At 38.7% G+C, this 16,814-nt stretch overlaps 1 protein-coding gene across 3 annotated transcripts in view; it reads right to left on the bottom strand.

The window, feature by feature from the left end:
• CCDC175 (coiled-coil domain containing 175) overlaps nt 1–15,751 on the bottom strand; it is a 136,016-nt gene extending 120,265 nt beyond the window's left edge. For all 3 annotated transcript variants that reach the window (XM_037832604.1, XM_037832605.1, XM_037832606.1), the window contains exon 1: nt 15,564–15,751. In XM_037832604.1, the coding sequence (XP_037688532.1) occupies nt 15,564–15,717 (154 nt within the window). In that variant the 5' untranslated portion in view covers nt 15,718–15,751. The remainder of the gene's footprint in view (nt 1–15,563) is intronic.
• Between the last annotated feature and the right edge of the window lie 1,063 nt (nt 15,752–16,814).

The following is a 16,814-nucleotide window of genomic DNA, read 5'->3' as shown; positions in this document are numbered from 1 at the left end:
CTGATAGGAGGTGTGAAGCTCAGAAAAAATCTCTGATTTATCTTCAGCTAGTTACAAAACTAAGAAACAGATATCCCAGGGAATAAATCCCAGAGTTAACATTTTAAAATATTAAAATGTACACTGTGCAACAAAACAGTACAAGACAAAGAATCAGGAAATGATGGCCCATCCAAAGGAAGAAGATAAAAATACAGAAAACACTGATGAAGAAGATGAGAATGTGGACATACTGAACAAAGCCTTTTAAAAAATGATCTTAAAAATGCTCAAGAAGATGAAGGAAAGCAAAGAGAAAGAAATAAAGGATATCAGGAAAACAATGAACTGTATGAGGGTCTAAGTAAAGAGACAGAAATTTTAAAAAGGAACCAAAAAGAACTACTGGAGTTGAAGACCACAATAACTGAAAGGAAAAATGTTCAGGGTGGGTTCAAGAGCTGACTGGAACTGGCAGAAGAAAGAATCAGTGAACTTGAAGACAAGACAGTTGAAATGAGTCAGGCTGAGAAGCAGAAAGAAAAATATTAAAAGTGAAAATAGCCTAAGACAGCTATGGGATACCATCATGCACACCAATATACACATTATCAGAGTCCCAGAAGGTGAAGAAAGAAAGAAATGGGAAGAAGGAATAGTGAAACAAATAACAACAGAGAATTTCCCAAACTTAGTAAAAGACATGAACATGTACATCCAAGAAGCTCAGAGAACACCAAGCAGGATGGACATGAAGAAAAATATACCTTGTCATATAATGATTACACTATCAAATTCAAAGGACAAGGAGAAAGTTCTGAAAGCTGCAAGAGAAAGGCAATGTACAGGGAGAACCAATTAGATTGAATACCAATTTTTCATCAGAAACCATTGAGGAAAGAAGGAAGTGGGTTGAAATACTTAAAGTGCTGAAGGAAAACAACTGCCAACTAAGAATTTTATATCTGGTGAGATTCTTTCAAAAATGAGGGAGAGGGGCAGGGCAAGATGGCAGAGTGGTCAGATGTGGAATTTAGTCTCTCCTCTAGGGCAGATGGTAATTAGCCAGGAACTGATTGAAACAGTGTTTTCAGGGTCTCCAGTGACCAGTCACACATCATACACAAGTTTGGAACAGGCAGAAAAGCTGAGATAGCAGCAAAATTTGTAAGACCCCTTGACCAGGGGTCTGGCACCCCTCCCCAACAAGACCCCATGGACTGTCTTGCAGCTGCCTCCTTGAAAGGAAAAAAAAAAAAATCTGCTGGGAGTGAGCAGGGGGGCTCAACCAGCCTCAACTGCAGAATTAATTAACAAACTAATTAATTAACTTTTGGAGCTGGGGATGCTAGAGAAGCGCTGGGCTCCAAGAAGGGGTGACACATAAAAGCAGGCACCAACTTCCTGGTCCAAAAATGCTTGGTTTTTTTTTTTTTTTTCTTTCTTTCTACATTTTGTCCCTTCTCTTTTCTCACTCTTTGACTCCTTATCTTTTTACATTTCAGTAGCCCTCTGTCAAGGGCAGAATTAAAACTGTTGGAGAGTAATTATCCAGATAATAGCCCAAAGCTCATCTTTAAATACTATAATCTGATACTGACAAAACTTCAAGGCAGGGGAAAGTCTTTAAAAAGGAACTTCTTTTTTCCTTTTTCCTTTTTTTTTTTTTATTTAGAAGTAACATATGTGGTTTGAGAATTTAAGTAACATGTGGTTATTTTCTATCAGACAGCCTAAGTTGAAGGTCTGGGCTAGTCTTGGGGGGAGACAGAGTACCCAGAACTTCTTTGAATTTCAGATTCACTTCTGAAGAAAGTCTCCATCCCAGTCTTTAATTGGCAAGTCAGGCTGACCAAGGAATTAAGCTGGAGTTGCTCCAAAGAAGAGAGGGGAGAAGGGAATAGTGCCCTTGGGAGACAGCTGGAGTTCCTAGGATGGGGAGAGTTGAGGGAGATCCAGCTCAATTGGCCACCCTCCTTCTGAGAACTTAGACCCCAGGGGCTGGAATTCAGTAACCATCTTCAGTCAGCTAGGCCCCCCAACAGGATCAGAGTCACTGGGAGAACTAAAGGCACTGTACCTCCTTACACTGGTGGGAGAGCTGTGAGCTGACAAGCACCATCTGTGGGACAGGATAGGAAAAGCATAGAGTCTAGAGGCCTCACAGGAGGATCTCATTCTCAGGGAAACTCCATATCCTCCTCCTGAGACCTGGGTCTCTATAGACTGGGAAAACTTGACTGGGGTCAAGCATATCTGAGGAGACCCTTTCATAAAAAGGCTATGTAGAGGCAGGGCAAGAAACAGAAAAACAAGAGGTGAAAAATTCTGATCAACTAAATAGAACCTAAGTTAGAGGTCTAGAATATGTTGAACTAAACACCAAGGGTTAGAGAACAAAGTCAATGAACAAGCAAACCCTAGGTAAAAGGGTGAAAATGAGCTCCAGAATAAACTAATCAAGAAAATCAGATGCCTAGACAACCTCAGATAATGAACCATACTAGGAAACACGTAAATATGAAACAGACAAAGGAACAAACTAGAAGTTCAACTGAGATACAGGAGTTGAGGCAACTAATGCTATATCAACTCAATGAATTGAGGGAAGAACTAACTGAAGATGTTCAAACAAATCTCCTAAATCAATACAATGAGCTGAAGGAAGATATGGCAAAAGAGACAAAGGATATAAAGAAGACACCGGATGACCATAAAGAAGAATTCATAAAATTGAAAAAACATATGGCAGAATTTATGGGAATGAAGGGCACAGTGGAGGAGATGAAAAACACAATGGAAGGATACAACAGTAGATTTGAACAGGAAGAAGAAAGGATCAGTGAACTGGAAGACAAGACATTTGAATTCATACACACAAAAGAACAGATAGTGAAAAGAATGGAAAAATATGAGCAGGGTCTTAGGGAGCTGAGTGACAACATGAAGCACATGAATATACGTGTTATGGGTATCCCAGAAGGAGAAGGGAGGGGAATATGGGCAGAAAGAATAAAAGAGGAAATATTCACTGAAAATTTCCCAATTCTTACGAAAGGCAGAAAATTACAGATTCAAGAAGTACTGTGTACTCCAAACAGAATAGATCCCAATACACTTACTGATCAGATTGTCCAATGTCAAAGACAAAGAGAGAATTCTGAAAGCAGCAAGAAAAAAGCAATCCATCACATACAAGGGAAGCTCGATAAGACTATGTACAGATTTCTCTGCAGAAACCATGGAGGCAAAAAGACAGTGGCATGATATATTTAAGATACTGAAAGAGAAAAACTGCCAACCAAGAATTCTATATCCAGCAAAACTGCCCTTCAAAAATGAGGGAGAGATTAAAATATTTTCAGACAAACAGACACTGAGAGAGTTTGTGAATAAGAGACCAGTGCTTCAAGAAATACTAAAGGGAGTGCTACAGGCTGATAGGAAAAGACAGGAGAGAGGTTTGGAGAAGAGTGTAGAAATGAAGCTTATCAGGAAGGGTAAAAGGAGAGAGAGGAAAAAATAAGACATGACATATAAAATCCAAAAGACAAAATGGTAGAAGAAAGTACTGCCATTACAGTAATAACACTAAATGTTAATGTATTAAACTCCCCAATAAAAAGACATAGACTGACAGAATCTATTAAAAAACAGGACCCATCTATAGGCTGTCTATAAGAAACTCACTTTAGACACAAGGACAAAAATAGGCTGAAAGTGAAAGGTTGGAAAAAGATATTTTATGTAAACGACAACCAGAAAAAAGCGGAAGTAGCTATATTAATATCAGACAAATTAGACTTCAAAAATAAAACAATTAAAAGAGACAAAGAAGGACACTATATATTAATAAAAGGGTCAATTCATCAAGAAAACATAACAATCATAAATATTTATGCACCAAGCCAGAGCACCCCAAAATTCATGAGGCAAACACTGAGAACACTGAAAAGAGAAGTAGATATCACAATAGTTGGAGACTTCAATACACCACTCTCATCAATGGATAAAACATCTAGACAGAGGATCAACAAAGAAATGGAGATGTTGAATTTTAATCCTACAACTCAACAACAGAAACACAAACAACCCAATTGAAAAATGGGCAAAAGACATGGACAGATACTTTTCTGAAAAGGAAATCAAATGGCTCAAAAACATATGAAAAATGCTCAACTTCACTGGCTATTAGGGAAATGCAAATCAAAACCACAATGAGGTATCATCTCAAACCAAACAGAATGGCCATTATCCAAAAGAAAATTACAAATGCTGGAGAGGATGTGGAGAAAGACACACACTTATTCATCGTTGGTGAGAATGAAGAATGGTGCAACCACTCTGGAAGAATGTGGAGGTTCCTCAGGAAGCTAAGTATAGATCTGCCATATGACCCAGCTATTCCATTGCTAGGAATATACTCGGAGGAACTGAAAGTTAAGACATGAATGATATTTGTAAACCGATGTTTATTGCAGCATTATTCATGATTGCTAAGAAACGGAAACAGCCCAAATGTCCTTCAATGGACAAGTGGATAAACAAACTGAGGTATACACACATGATGGAATATTATGCAGCTGTAAGACAGAACAAAGACATGAACATAGAATAATGTGGATCAATCTTGAGGATATTATGTTGAGTGAAGTTAGCCAGAAACAAAAGGACAAATACTATGTGGTCTCACTAATATGAACTAACATTTGTGAGCAACCTTTGAGAGTTAAAAGCTGATAACACAGGCTTCAGGAGATATAAAGAGGGTAGATATCAGGCATTTGATGCTGAAGGACCACAGAATGTTCAGCAGGATTGATTGTATAGATCCAGAAACAGATAGCCTAATACTGTGTGATGGTAGCACAATACTGTAAGTACACTGAACAAAGATGTCTGTGAGTAAAGCTGAATGAGGTGGGATAGGGGCATGTATGACACCAGAGGTAAGGATAGATGATAAATACTGGGATTGTATAACAGCAAAAACTGGAGTGGCCAGTGACTGTTCCTAAATGTACAAATATAAAAATGTTTTTACATTTGGGAGAACAAATGAATGTCAACCATGCAGAGTGTTGAAAAAGGGATGGTACTGGGGAAAAAACATAATCAAAGCCAACTGGAGTCTATGGTCAACAGTAACATTGTAATATGCTTCCATTAAATGTAACAAAGGCAATATACCACAGCTAAGTGTATATGAGAGGGGGATAAAAAGGGAGGGATATGAGATTTTTGGTAGTGGTTTGTTGTCTGTCCCTACTATTATATTGTATTGTATGACATTTTACTTTTTCTTTTTGTTATTTTTATTTTCTAAAAAAAAACTTTTTTTTCATAGTAATCAATATGTTCAAGTGCTGACTATGGTGATAAACATACAACTATATGATGATACCATGAATAACTGATTGTACAGTGAGGATAATTGTATGGTATGTGAATATATCTCTATAAAATTTTAGGAAAAAATATAAAAAGGGATAAAAGTGCTGGAGAAAACACGGAGAGAGGGATGTACCTATTTACTGTTGATGAGGAGGCAGAATAGTGTAGCCTTTCTGGAGGTCAGTGTGGTGGTTCCACAAGAAGCTACATATGTGAGGGCCATAAGGTTCTGCAACCTCATTACGGGGTATGAACTTGGAAGATCTGAGAGCAGAGACATGAATGGACATTTGCACACTGGTGTTTATGGAGGCAGAATTCATGATTTGCAAGGGGTAGAGGTGGCCTAACGGTACATAGACTGAGGAACAGAATGGTGAACTGTGGTGTATGCATACAGTGGAATACTGAGCAAATACAAGGAGGACTGAAGCTGTGATTCACGCATCAAGGTGAATGGATTCTGTAGACAGCATTTTGAGTGAAGTATGCCAGAAACAAAGGCAAACACTATAATGCCTCACCAATATTGACTAACTACAATATGTAAACTCAGAGTTGAATCTTAGAGCACAGCCTATCAGGGGAAAGATTATGGTAACAGTTCCTAGACTGTAAGCTCTTACAGCAGTCAAATCTATTCCTGAATTTTAATGGCTATCTCCAAACTCTGAGATGCTGATCCCTTCATGTATAACCTGAATGGTCTCTGGAACGTTGGGTATCTGTGTGACACCTGAAACTCAGAGCTAGAGCTAGGCATATATGAATGTCAGTATTAGCACATATAGCAACTGTTAAAAAAAAAAAAGAAAGCTGAAAAAGAGTCCAGACTTCAAGTAGAGATATGAATGAAGCAGACCTAGTTAAGACTAGGGCAAATAGGCCAAAGGGTAAAGGACAATATTGACTGTGTCTTAAAACTTCAACTTCCACGTGAGACCAAAGGAAGAGATGTTTATTTGGTGCAGGATCTATATTTTCTAAACAATATAACTTCTACAGTCAGTTTGTTCAAGTACCATAATTAAATGAAACTTTGAATAGGAAGTGAGATAGGGTAGGTTTGTATAGGTTAGAGTAAAATAGTGACACATCCCAAAGTACTTTGGGGAGAGAATAGAAATATATATGCAGGACCCCCTGAGGAGCTGGGGGAAAATGTGGAAGTGTTGGGCTTCCTCACCTGGATTGTTGCTGATGTTCTCACAAACATTGAGGACTGATGGTTTAGTGTGCCGAGCCCTCTATCTTGGGGCTTGCCATTATGAAGCTCGTTACTGCAAAGGAGAGGCTAAACCTGCTTATAATTGTGCCTAAGAGTCTCCCCCTGAGTACCTCTCTCTCTAGCTAAGCCAACTTGGCAGGTGAACTCACTGCCCTCCCCCAACGTGGGACCTGACTCCCAGGGGTGTAAATCTCTCTGGCAACACAAGATATGACTCCCGGGGATGAATCTGGACTTGGCATCGTGGGATTGAGAACATCTTCTTGACCAAAAGGGGGATGTGAAATGAAACCAAATAAAGTTTCAGTGGCTGAGAGATTTCAAATGGAGTTGAGAGGTCACTCTGGTGGATATTCTTACACACTATATAGGTAACCCTTTTTAGGATTTAATGTATTGGAATAGCTAGAAGTAAATACCTGAAACTACCAAACTTCAACCCAGTAATCTTGACTTTTGAAGACAATTGTATAACAACATACCTTACAAAGGTTGACAGTGTGATTGGGTATGGAGGGATGAGTAGAAAAATGGGGACAAAAACTAAATGAAAAATAGGGTGAGATGGGGGGGATGATTTGGGTGTTCCTTTTTTCTTTTATTTTTCATTCTTATTCTTTCTGTTGTAAGGAAAATGTTCCAAAATAGATTGGGGTGATGAATGCATAACTACATGATGGTACCATGAACAGTTGATTGTACACCATGGATTATTGTATGGTATGTGAATATATCTCAACAAAACTGAATTTGATTTAAAAAAATGAGGGAGAGATTAAGGCATTCTTAAATAAACAAAATCCAAGGGAGTTCATCACCACTAGACCATCCCTACAAGCAATGCTAAAGGGAGTTCTTCAGACTAAAAGGAAAGGACACTAGACAGTGGTTCAAAGTAGCACAAAGAAATAAAGAGCTGTGGAAAAGCTAACCATTTGGGTAACTATAAATGTCAGTACTATTATATTTTATTATTTAGTGTGTAACTCTACTTCTTACTTCTTACAAGTGCTAAAATGCAATTTCCTGAAAACTAATGCTAAATCTAGGTTTCTGGACAATGTACAAAGATAAAAGTGGTAACAAGTACCAAAAAAATGGTGTGGGTCAGAGGGGTACAGGAAAAGTATGTGTATGTGCTATCAAAGTTAAGTTGGTATCAAATCAAATATGATTGTTATATATTTAGGATGTTAAATTTTAACCCCATGTTGACAACAAGGAAAATAGATGAAAAATATATCCAGATAGAAGTAAGAAGGCACTCAAAATGGTGCAACACAAAAAAGCAAATAAATATAAACGTAGGCTTTAAAAGAAGTGAGGGACAAAAAGGTATAAGGCTTAGAAAGGCTAAATAGCAAAATGGCCAAATAAAAGTCCTGCATTATCAGTAGTGACTTTAAATGAAATTGGCTTAAACTCTCCAGTCAAAAGGCAGAGATTGGGAGATGGAAGAAGATGGTGGCATAGAGAGGAGAAGGTAGTTGGTCCCCCTGGAGCAACTAATAAACAACCAGAAACAACTAGTAAATGATCTGGAATAACTGCTGGGGGACAACCGTGACTGTCCACACATCGTGCACCAACATGGTTTGGGAGGAATGCCTGAGCTCACAGCGTGGAATCTGTGAGTAGAAACTGGGGGTGTGAGCCAGGAGGCTCTCCCCCCACAGCAAGACAAACTACAAAACCTCACTGAGATAGAGAGCAGCACCCTGTGAACAAGCAAATGTATCTCAGGCCAGCTCCAACTGAGGTTTTAATTGGCAAATGTGTAATGCTCAGTGCAAGCTGCAAATTCCCAATAAGCAGAAAGAGGCTTTAATGAAGACAGACCTTGAAGAGCCAGGGGACTTCTCTGTCTCAGAAGGGGGAGCCCAGAGGACTGGGTGCTATCTTCCGCCAATGGGTGAAACTGGGGGCTGTGGACTGACCCTGAAAGGGGGCTTTCTGTCCCTTTTTCTTTCTCTCAACCTGAGTGGCTCAGTGGAGAAAGCCTCAGCCATTTTCAGTTCACAGTGCTCTGCAGTGGAGAAAGCCTCATACATTTTCAGTTTGCAGCACTCTGACCCAGAAAATGGTGGGGATAGCTCAGTCAGAGAGACAAAGAACCTATTTAAATACAAATGAAAATTCCCTCGGGGGTGTATCTTCCCCAAGAGGGAAGAAGTGATGCCCAGCCCTACTACCTACCTTCCATTCAGAACCAGACCACAGGGCCTGGGGGAAAACAATCAAACCAGAAACTACTTAAGTTGAGAATTAAAGGGGTCACACCTCCTCATGCCAGTCAGGAGTGACAGGCTGACAGGCGCCACCTGCTGGACAGGTTAGGAAAAGCATAGCACCTCGAGGCCTCACAGGAGGTGTTAATCTTCTAAGACACACCCTCAGGAAACCTGGTGCTGAATATTTCCTTCTTCTCCGACCTGAGCCAGTTCTGGTCTGGGAAAACTTGATTGGGGTAACCAAGGAAACCAGGTGCCTAGACAACAGAAAACTATAACCTACACTAAGAAAAATGAAGCTATGGCCCAGTCAAAGAAACAAACTTACACTTCAACTGAGATACAGGAATTGAAACAACTAATGCTAAATCAATTCAAAAAGTTTAGGGAAGATAAGGCAAAATAGGCGTAACGTATAATGAAAACACTGGGCATACATAAGGTAGGAATCGAAAGTTCTTAAAAACAACTGGCAGAATCTATGGAAAAGAAAGGCACAACACAAGAGTTGAAAGACACATTGGAGACATACAACAGCAGATCTCAAGAGGCAGAAGAAAACACTCAGGAACTGGGGAAGAAGTCACCTAAAATCTTACACATGGAAGACAGATAGGGAAAAGAATGAAAAAATATGAGCAATGTCTCAGGGAATTGAATGACAACATGAAATGCATGAATGTACATATCATGGGTGTCCCAGAGGGAGAAGAGAAGGGGAAAGGGCAGAAGCAATAATAGAGGGAATAATCAATGAAAATTTCCAATCTCTTATGAAAGACATAAAATTGCAGATCCAAGAAGTGCAGCGTATCCCAAACAGAATAGATCTGAATAGGCCTATGCCAACATACTTAATAATCAGATTTTCAAACATCAAATTTGAAGAGAGAATCCTGAAAGCAGCAAGAGAAAAGTGATCCATCACATACAAAGGAAGCCTGATAAGACTATGTGCAGATTTCTCAGTACAAATCATGGAGGCAAGAAGGAAATAGTGTGATATATTTAAGATACTGAAAGAGAAAAACCACCAACCGAGAATCCTATATCCGGCAAAACTGTCCTTCAAATATGAGGGAAAGTTTAAACTATTCTCTGACAAACAGACAATGACAGAGTTTGTGAACAAGATACCTGCTCTGCAGGAAATATTAAAGGGAGCACTACAGACAGATAGGAAAAGACAGAAGTGAGAGGTTTGGAACACAATTTTGGGTGATGTTAGCACAGCAATGTAAGTACACTGAACAAAGATGACTGTGAGTATGGTTGAAAGAGGAAGGTTAGGAGCATGTGAGACATCAGAAGGAAAGAGGAAAGATAAAGACTGGGACTGTATAACTCAGTGAAACCTAGAGTGTTCAACAACTGTGATAAAATTTACACATATGTTTTTTCATGAGGGAAAACGAATGTCAGCCTTGCAAGGTGTTAAAAATAGGGAGGTATTGGGGGAAAAATAAAATCAATGTAAACTAGAGACTAAAATTAACAGAAACAGTGTATTATGCTTCCTTTATTGTAACAAAGTCAATAAAACACAGCTAAATGCATATAAGAGGGTGACATAAGGGAGGGGTCTGGGACTCTTGGCATTGGTGATGTTGTCTGACTCTTTATTCTACTTTAGTTTAATGCTATCTTTCCTTTTGTTGGTTCCCAACTGTCATGTTTTTTTTTCTCTTTCTTTTTTCTTTTGTCTATCTATCTTCTTTGACTCTTCCTCCTGCTTTGTGGAAGAAATGAAGATGCCCTTATATAGACAGTAGTGATGGTGGTGAATATATAAATACATGACTATCCAGGGAACCATCAATTGTTTACTCAGGATGGAATGTATGGTGTGTGAACAAAACTGTCTTAAAAAAAAAAAGGGTTGCTGAAAAAACCTTGAAGGCACTATATTGAGTGAAATAAGTCAGACACATAAGGACAAATATTGCAGGGTCTCACCGATAGGAACTAATTATAATATGCAAACTGAAATATAAGTTATCAGGATATAGAACAAGGCTAAAGAATGGGGAGCGGTTGCTTATTATGAGCAGAATGTTCAACTAGGGTGAACTTAAATGTTTGGAAATGGACGGAGATGATAGTAGCACGTTGTGAGAATAACTAACAGTGCTGAATGGTGCATGAATGGGGTGGAAAGGGGAAGCTCAGAGTCACATATGTCACCAGAAGGAAAGGTGGAGGTTAAAAGATGGAAATATATAAAACAGTGAACCTTGTGGTGGGTAATGTCCATGATTAACTGTACAAATATTAGAAATCTCTTTCATGAACCAGAACGAATGTATGACACTATAACTAGAAGTTAATAATAGAGGGTCATATAGAGAAAAAATATATACCTATTGCAAACTATGTACTACAGTTAGTATTATTTTAACAATCTTTCACCAACAGTAACAAATGTACTACACCAATACTATGAGTCAACAATGGAGGAGGGTGTGGTTAGAGATATGGGAGGATTGGAGTTTCCTTTTTTTGTCTTTATTTTTTTTCTGGTGTAATGAAAATGTTCTGAAAATTGAAAAAAAAAATTAATTGTGGTGATGGATGCACAGCTGTATGATGGTATCGGGGGCAATTGATTGGACACTTTGGCTCTTTGAATCATTGTATGGTATGTGCACAATCTCAATTTTTTAAAAAAAGGCAGAGATTGGCAGAATGGATAAAAAAAGCATGACCTACTATATGCTCGCTGCAAGAGACTCACCATAAATTCAGATACAAGTAGGTTGAGAGTGAAAGGATGGAAAAAATAAACCATGCAAGTAGTAACCAAAAGAAAGCTGGGGGACTATACTAATATTGGATAAAATAGACTTTAAGTAAAAAACGGTTATGAGGGACAAAGACGGTCACTATACAATGATAAAGGGGACAATTCAACAGTCAAATGTAACAATTATAAGTATATATGCACCAAACAGCAGAACCCCAAAATATATCGAGTAAATACTGAGATTTGAAGGGAGAAATTGACATTCATACATTAACAGTAGGAGACTGTGATACACCACTCTCAATAATGGATAGAACATCTAGTCAGAAGATCAGTAAGTACAGGAATGATGCACTAAACCAACTACACCTAACAGACATATATAGAACACTTCACCTAATGAAAACAGAATACACATTCTTCTTGAATGCACAGGGATCATTCTTCAGGATAGACCAAATACTGTGTCACAAAACAAGTCTCAATAAATTAAAAAATACTGAAACCATACAAAGCATATTCTCTAACCACAACAGAATGAAGTTAGAAATCAATAACAGAGGGAGAAAAGGAAAATTCACAAATATGTGGAAATTAAACAACATACTCTTAAACAACCAATGAGTTAAGCAGGAAATCAGAACTGAAATTAGATAATATCTTGAGGTGAATGAAAATGAAAATACAACATACCAAAACTTATGGGATGCAGTGAAGGGAGCGCTGAGAGTGAAATTTATAACTCTAAATTCTTATATTAAAAAAGAAGAACATCTTCAAATCAGAGACCTATCCTCAAGATTGGAAGAACTAGAAAAAGAAGAGCAAACTAAACCCAAAGTTTAGTTGATGCAGAAAACACATGTGACAAAATCCAACACCCTGTCTTGATAAAAATACTTAACACACTAGGAAAACAAGGAAGTTTCCTTAACATGGTAAAGGCCATATATGAAAAACCACAGCTAACATCCTAGTTAATGGTGAAAGACTGAAAGCTCTCCCTCTAAGATCAGGAACACGATAAGAATGCCCACTATCACCATTATTCAACATTGTATCACCATTATTCAACATTACACTAGAAGTTCTTGCCAGCACAATTAGCAAGAAAAAGAAAGAAAAGGGATCCAAATTGGAAAGGATGAAGTAAAACTTTGCAGATGATATGATCCTATACACAGAAAACACTGAAAAATCCACAACCAAGTTCTTAGAGCTAATAAATGAATTCAGCAAAGTGGCAGGGTACAAGATAAATACCCCCAAATCAGTAGTGTTTCTATACACAAGCAATGAATAATCAGAAGAAGAAATCAAGAAAAAATTCCATGCAAAATAGCAACTGAAAGAATCAAATAACTAGGAATAAATCTAACCAAGGATGTAAAGGACTTGTACATAGATATCTACAAAACATTACTAACGCAAACAGAATAAAAACTCAAAGTAAATGGAAGAATATTCCATGCTCATGAATTGGAAGACTAAATATCAATAAGATGTCAATACTACCCAAAGCAATTTATAGATTCAGAGCAATCCCAAATGAAATTCCAACAACCTTCTCTGCAGAAATGGAAAAGTCAATCATCAAATTCATATAGAATGGTAAGGGGCTCTGAATAGCTAAAGCCATCTTGAAAAAGAAGAATTTTGCTGGAGGACTCACACATCTTGATCTTAAAACTTATTAGAAAGCCACAGTAATCATAATATCATGGTATTGGCACAAGGGCAGACATACAGACCAATAGAATAGAACTGAGAGCTCAGAAATAAACTCTTAAATTTATGTCCAACTGATTTTTTGACAGTGGATCTCCATTTGAAAAAAAAAAGGAGGATCCCTACCTCATACCATATACGAAAATCAACTGAAAATGGATTGAAGACCTTAATATAAGAGCTAGAACTTATAAACTCCTTGAAGAAAACACAGAGGAGCATCTTCATGACCATGTGTTAGGCAACGGTTTCTTAGACTTTATGCACAAAGCACAATCAACAGAAGATAAAACAGATAAATGGGACCTTATCAAAATTAAAAACTTTTGGTCCTCAAAGGACTTTATTATGAAAGTAAAAATAAAACCTACACATTGAGAGAAAATATTTGGAAACTACATATCCAATAAAGGATTCATATCCAGAATATATAAAGAAATCCTTCAACTTAACAACAAGAAGACAAACAACCCATTTTAAAAATGGGCAAAAGACTTGAACAAACATCTCTCCAAAGAAGTTATGCAAATGGCCTAAAAGCACATGAAAAGATGCTCAATGTCATTAGCCATCAGGGAAATGCAAACCAAAACCACAAAAAGATACCTTTTCACACCCTTTAAAATGACTTCTATTAAAAACAAAATGGAAATAACACGTGTCAGAAAGGATGCAGAGAAATAGGAACACTCATACATTGCTGTGAGGCAATGTAAAATAGTGCAGCCACTGTGGAAGACAGTTTGGTGGTTCCTCAGAATACTAAGTATAGAACTACCAAATGACCTGGCAATCTCACTACTAGGTATATACCCCAAAAAATTGAAAGCAGAGGCTTGAACAGATATTTGCACACTAATGTTCACAGTGGCATTATTTGCAATTGTCAAAAGATGGACGCAACCCAACTGTTCATCAACTGATGGATGGATAAATAAAATGTGGTATATACATACAATGGAATATTATTCAGCCGTAAAAAGGAATGCAGTCCCAATACATGCATCAACATGGATGAACCTTGAAGACATCACGTTGAGTGAAATAAGCCAGACACAAAAGGGCAAATATGTATGATATCACTGTTTGGAAACAATAAGTTAAGCAAACTCATAGAGTCAGAATCTAGAATACAGATTACGAGAGGACGGGGTGGGGATAGGGACTAGGAAGTTAAAGCTTAAAATATACAGGGTTCCTATTTGGGATGAGGGGAATTTTTTGGTAATGGATGGTGGTGATGGTAGCACAATATTGTGAACACAATTATCAGTTCTGAAACATATATCTGAATATGATTAATAGGGGGAAATGTTAGATTGTATATATGATAGAAGGAAAAATATTTGTTTAAAAATCCACTGAACTACACTACACAGTGAACCCTAAGTTAAACCATGGCTTTTAGTTAATAGTACACTTATAAAAATGTGCTATCATCAATTGTGCAAATGTACCACACCAATGCAAGGTGGTGGTGGTGGGGTGGTGTATGGGAATCCTGTATTTTATGCATGATTGTTCTGTAAATCTACAACTTCTCTAATAGAAAAAAAAAACTAACTAGTATTATAATGGAAATCAGTATGATTATCTTGAAATAGTTAAGCAATGAGACACTTTCTTGCTTGGTCTAAATGGTTTTCGAACTGAAAAACATATGCCCTGTCTTGGAAAGTCTTACCTTAAACATGTGACTTAACTACAGGCTCAGCTCTTTAACTGAAGAATTTTAACTTGGCTTCATCTAAAGTCATGTTTTATTTTCATCTCCTAAACATCCTTCTTTAACAAGGCATCAAGGATCTAATTTTCCTTAACTTTGCTACAGGAGTCTCTTAAACACTCCATTTCCTACTTGCCTCTTAAACTCTTCAGTTTGCCAAGGCAAAATATTGGAGGAAATTTACTTGTAAAGGAAACCTAAGAAGAGACAAGCTGAAATCCAGTGCACAATCCAAATGCAGATAAGTACTCAGGTCTACAGGTAAATGGGAGTGGAAGGAAAGTGACCTGGAGTCCGGGATATGTCACCAGCTACTAGTGTAAGCTGGGCCGAGTCACTCCAACTGCCTTAGAGCAGGAGAGCCCTACAACTGGCTCCACCCCACCCCTCTTTTTCCCCCAGCCTCCAAGGAGACGGAGGAGGTACTGCTCCAGCCGGGAATGTTCCCGGACTCCTACAAGAGGATTTCCACTGAGCGCCTCCTTGGCGCCACCTTGGAAGGGACCTCCCTTCCGGTGCCTGCGGACCTCTTACCCAGGACAAAGAGTTGCTCCAGAGCGGAGGCCGCGACCGACGAACCCAGGGAGGAAGGGTGGGTGCATAACTCCAGGGAGGGGCCGGTGGAGACCGCGGCCCCCCGCACGGCTTTCTCGCGGATCAGCTCAGTGGTGCGGCGGCTTAGGGCCATCTCCCTGCTGTGGCGCGGCGCTTCGGAGGCCAGTGCTAAAGATGGCCGGTTGCTATAGGCAACAAGGACGCCGAGATCCCCGGGCGCCACCTCGCGGCCCATACAGGTGATGGATGTTTCACCCATTTCCTCTTAACTATTCACAGGAATTAAGCGGTCCTGGAGGAGTCCCCTTTAGCAGTCCTCCCCTTCTCTCCATTCCGACTTCTTTAGTTCATCAGGTTTTTTTTTTACTTTTATCGTGCACCACTGGAATTCTAATAATGATCACCTTTTGAATGCGGCGTTGTGCCAGGTAGTACAAGAGGGAGTTTATACACAGCAGTTCACTTAATCTTCACGGCTACTTTGTGAGATCGGTTTTTTTTTAAAAAAAATCTCCATTTTTACAGAGAGAAAACTGAAGCGGGATGACTAAGTGAACTGTTCAGGGTCACAAGAGGTTGATTTTGGATTTAAAGTGGACTGTATGAATCTTTCCACTATGCCACAGAAAGTTCTCTGTACTCATTTAGAGCTTTCTATACTTATTCTATCTATCGATCTCTTCTATCACTAATCACATTTTGCCTTGAATTATAATGATTCATCTCTATTTGCTTGTCTTCCCATGAGACTGTGAACTCGTTGGAGGCAGAGACTGGATATTTATTTCTCTGCGCATCTTCAAAATCCAGCACAGTATCAGGCTCAGACTGAATGTGTTAGTTCCTTTTCCTCTGTCTGGTTAGAGAAAAGCAAAGATGATTTAATCCTCCTTTTCTTTTCTTTAGAGATGGCAAAATTGAAATCAGAGTAGCAAATACAATAACAGTAGCTATCATTTGTTGAATGCTTGCTATGTTCCTGGCACTGTTCTAAGTATTTTACCTACAGTGACTCATTAACCCTCTGAGGTAGGTATTATTTTCCACTTTGCTACTGAGGATAGTGAGCCTATGTCCTGAATCATTATGCATACTGCTTAGGGGAGGCAATACATCGATAGCAGAGCCAGTTCTAGAATACAGGCCTTCTTCCTCCAGAGTGAGCCACATCCTGGCCTTGGACACCTCCTGGGTCCCCACTTGTGCTGGATTTGGTCTATTGGCATTCAA

The sequence above is a fragment of the Choloepus didactylus genome, chromosome 4 (assembly GCF_015220235.1).
Source record: "Choloepus didactylus isolate mChoDid1 chromosome 4, mChoDid1.pri, whole genome shotgun sequence".
NCBI lineage: Eukaryota > Metazoa > Chordata > Mammalia > Pilosa > Megalonychidae > Choloepus > Choloepus didactylus.
Note: the sequence above shows the minus strand (reverse complement) of the source record. Positions and strands in the feature narration are given on the sequence as shown.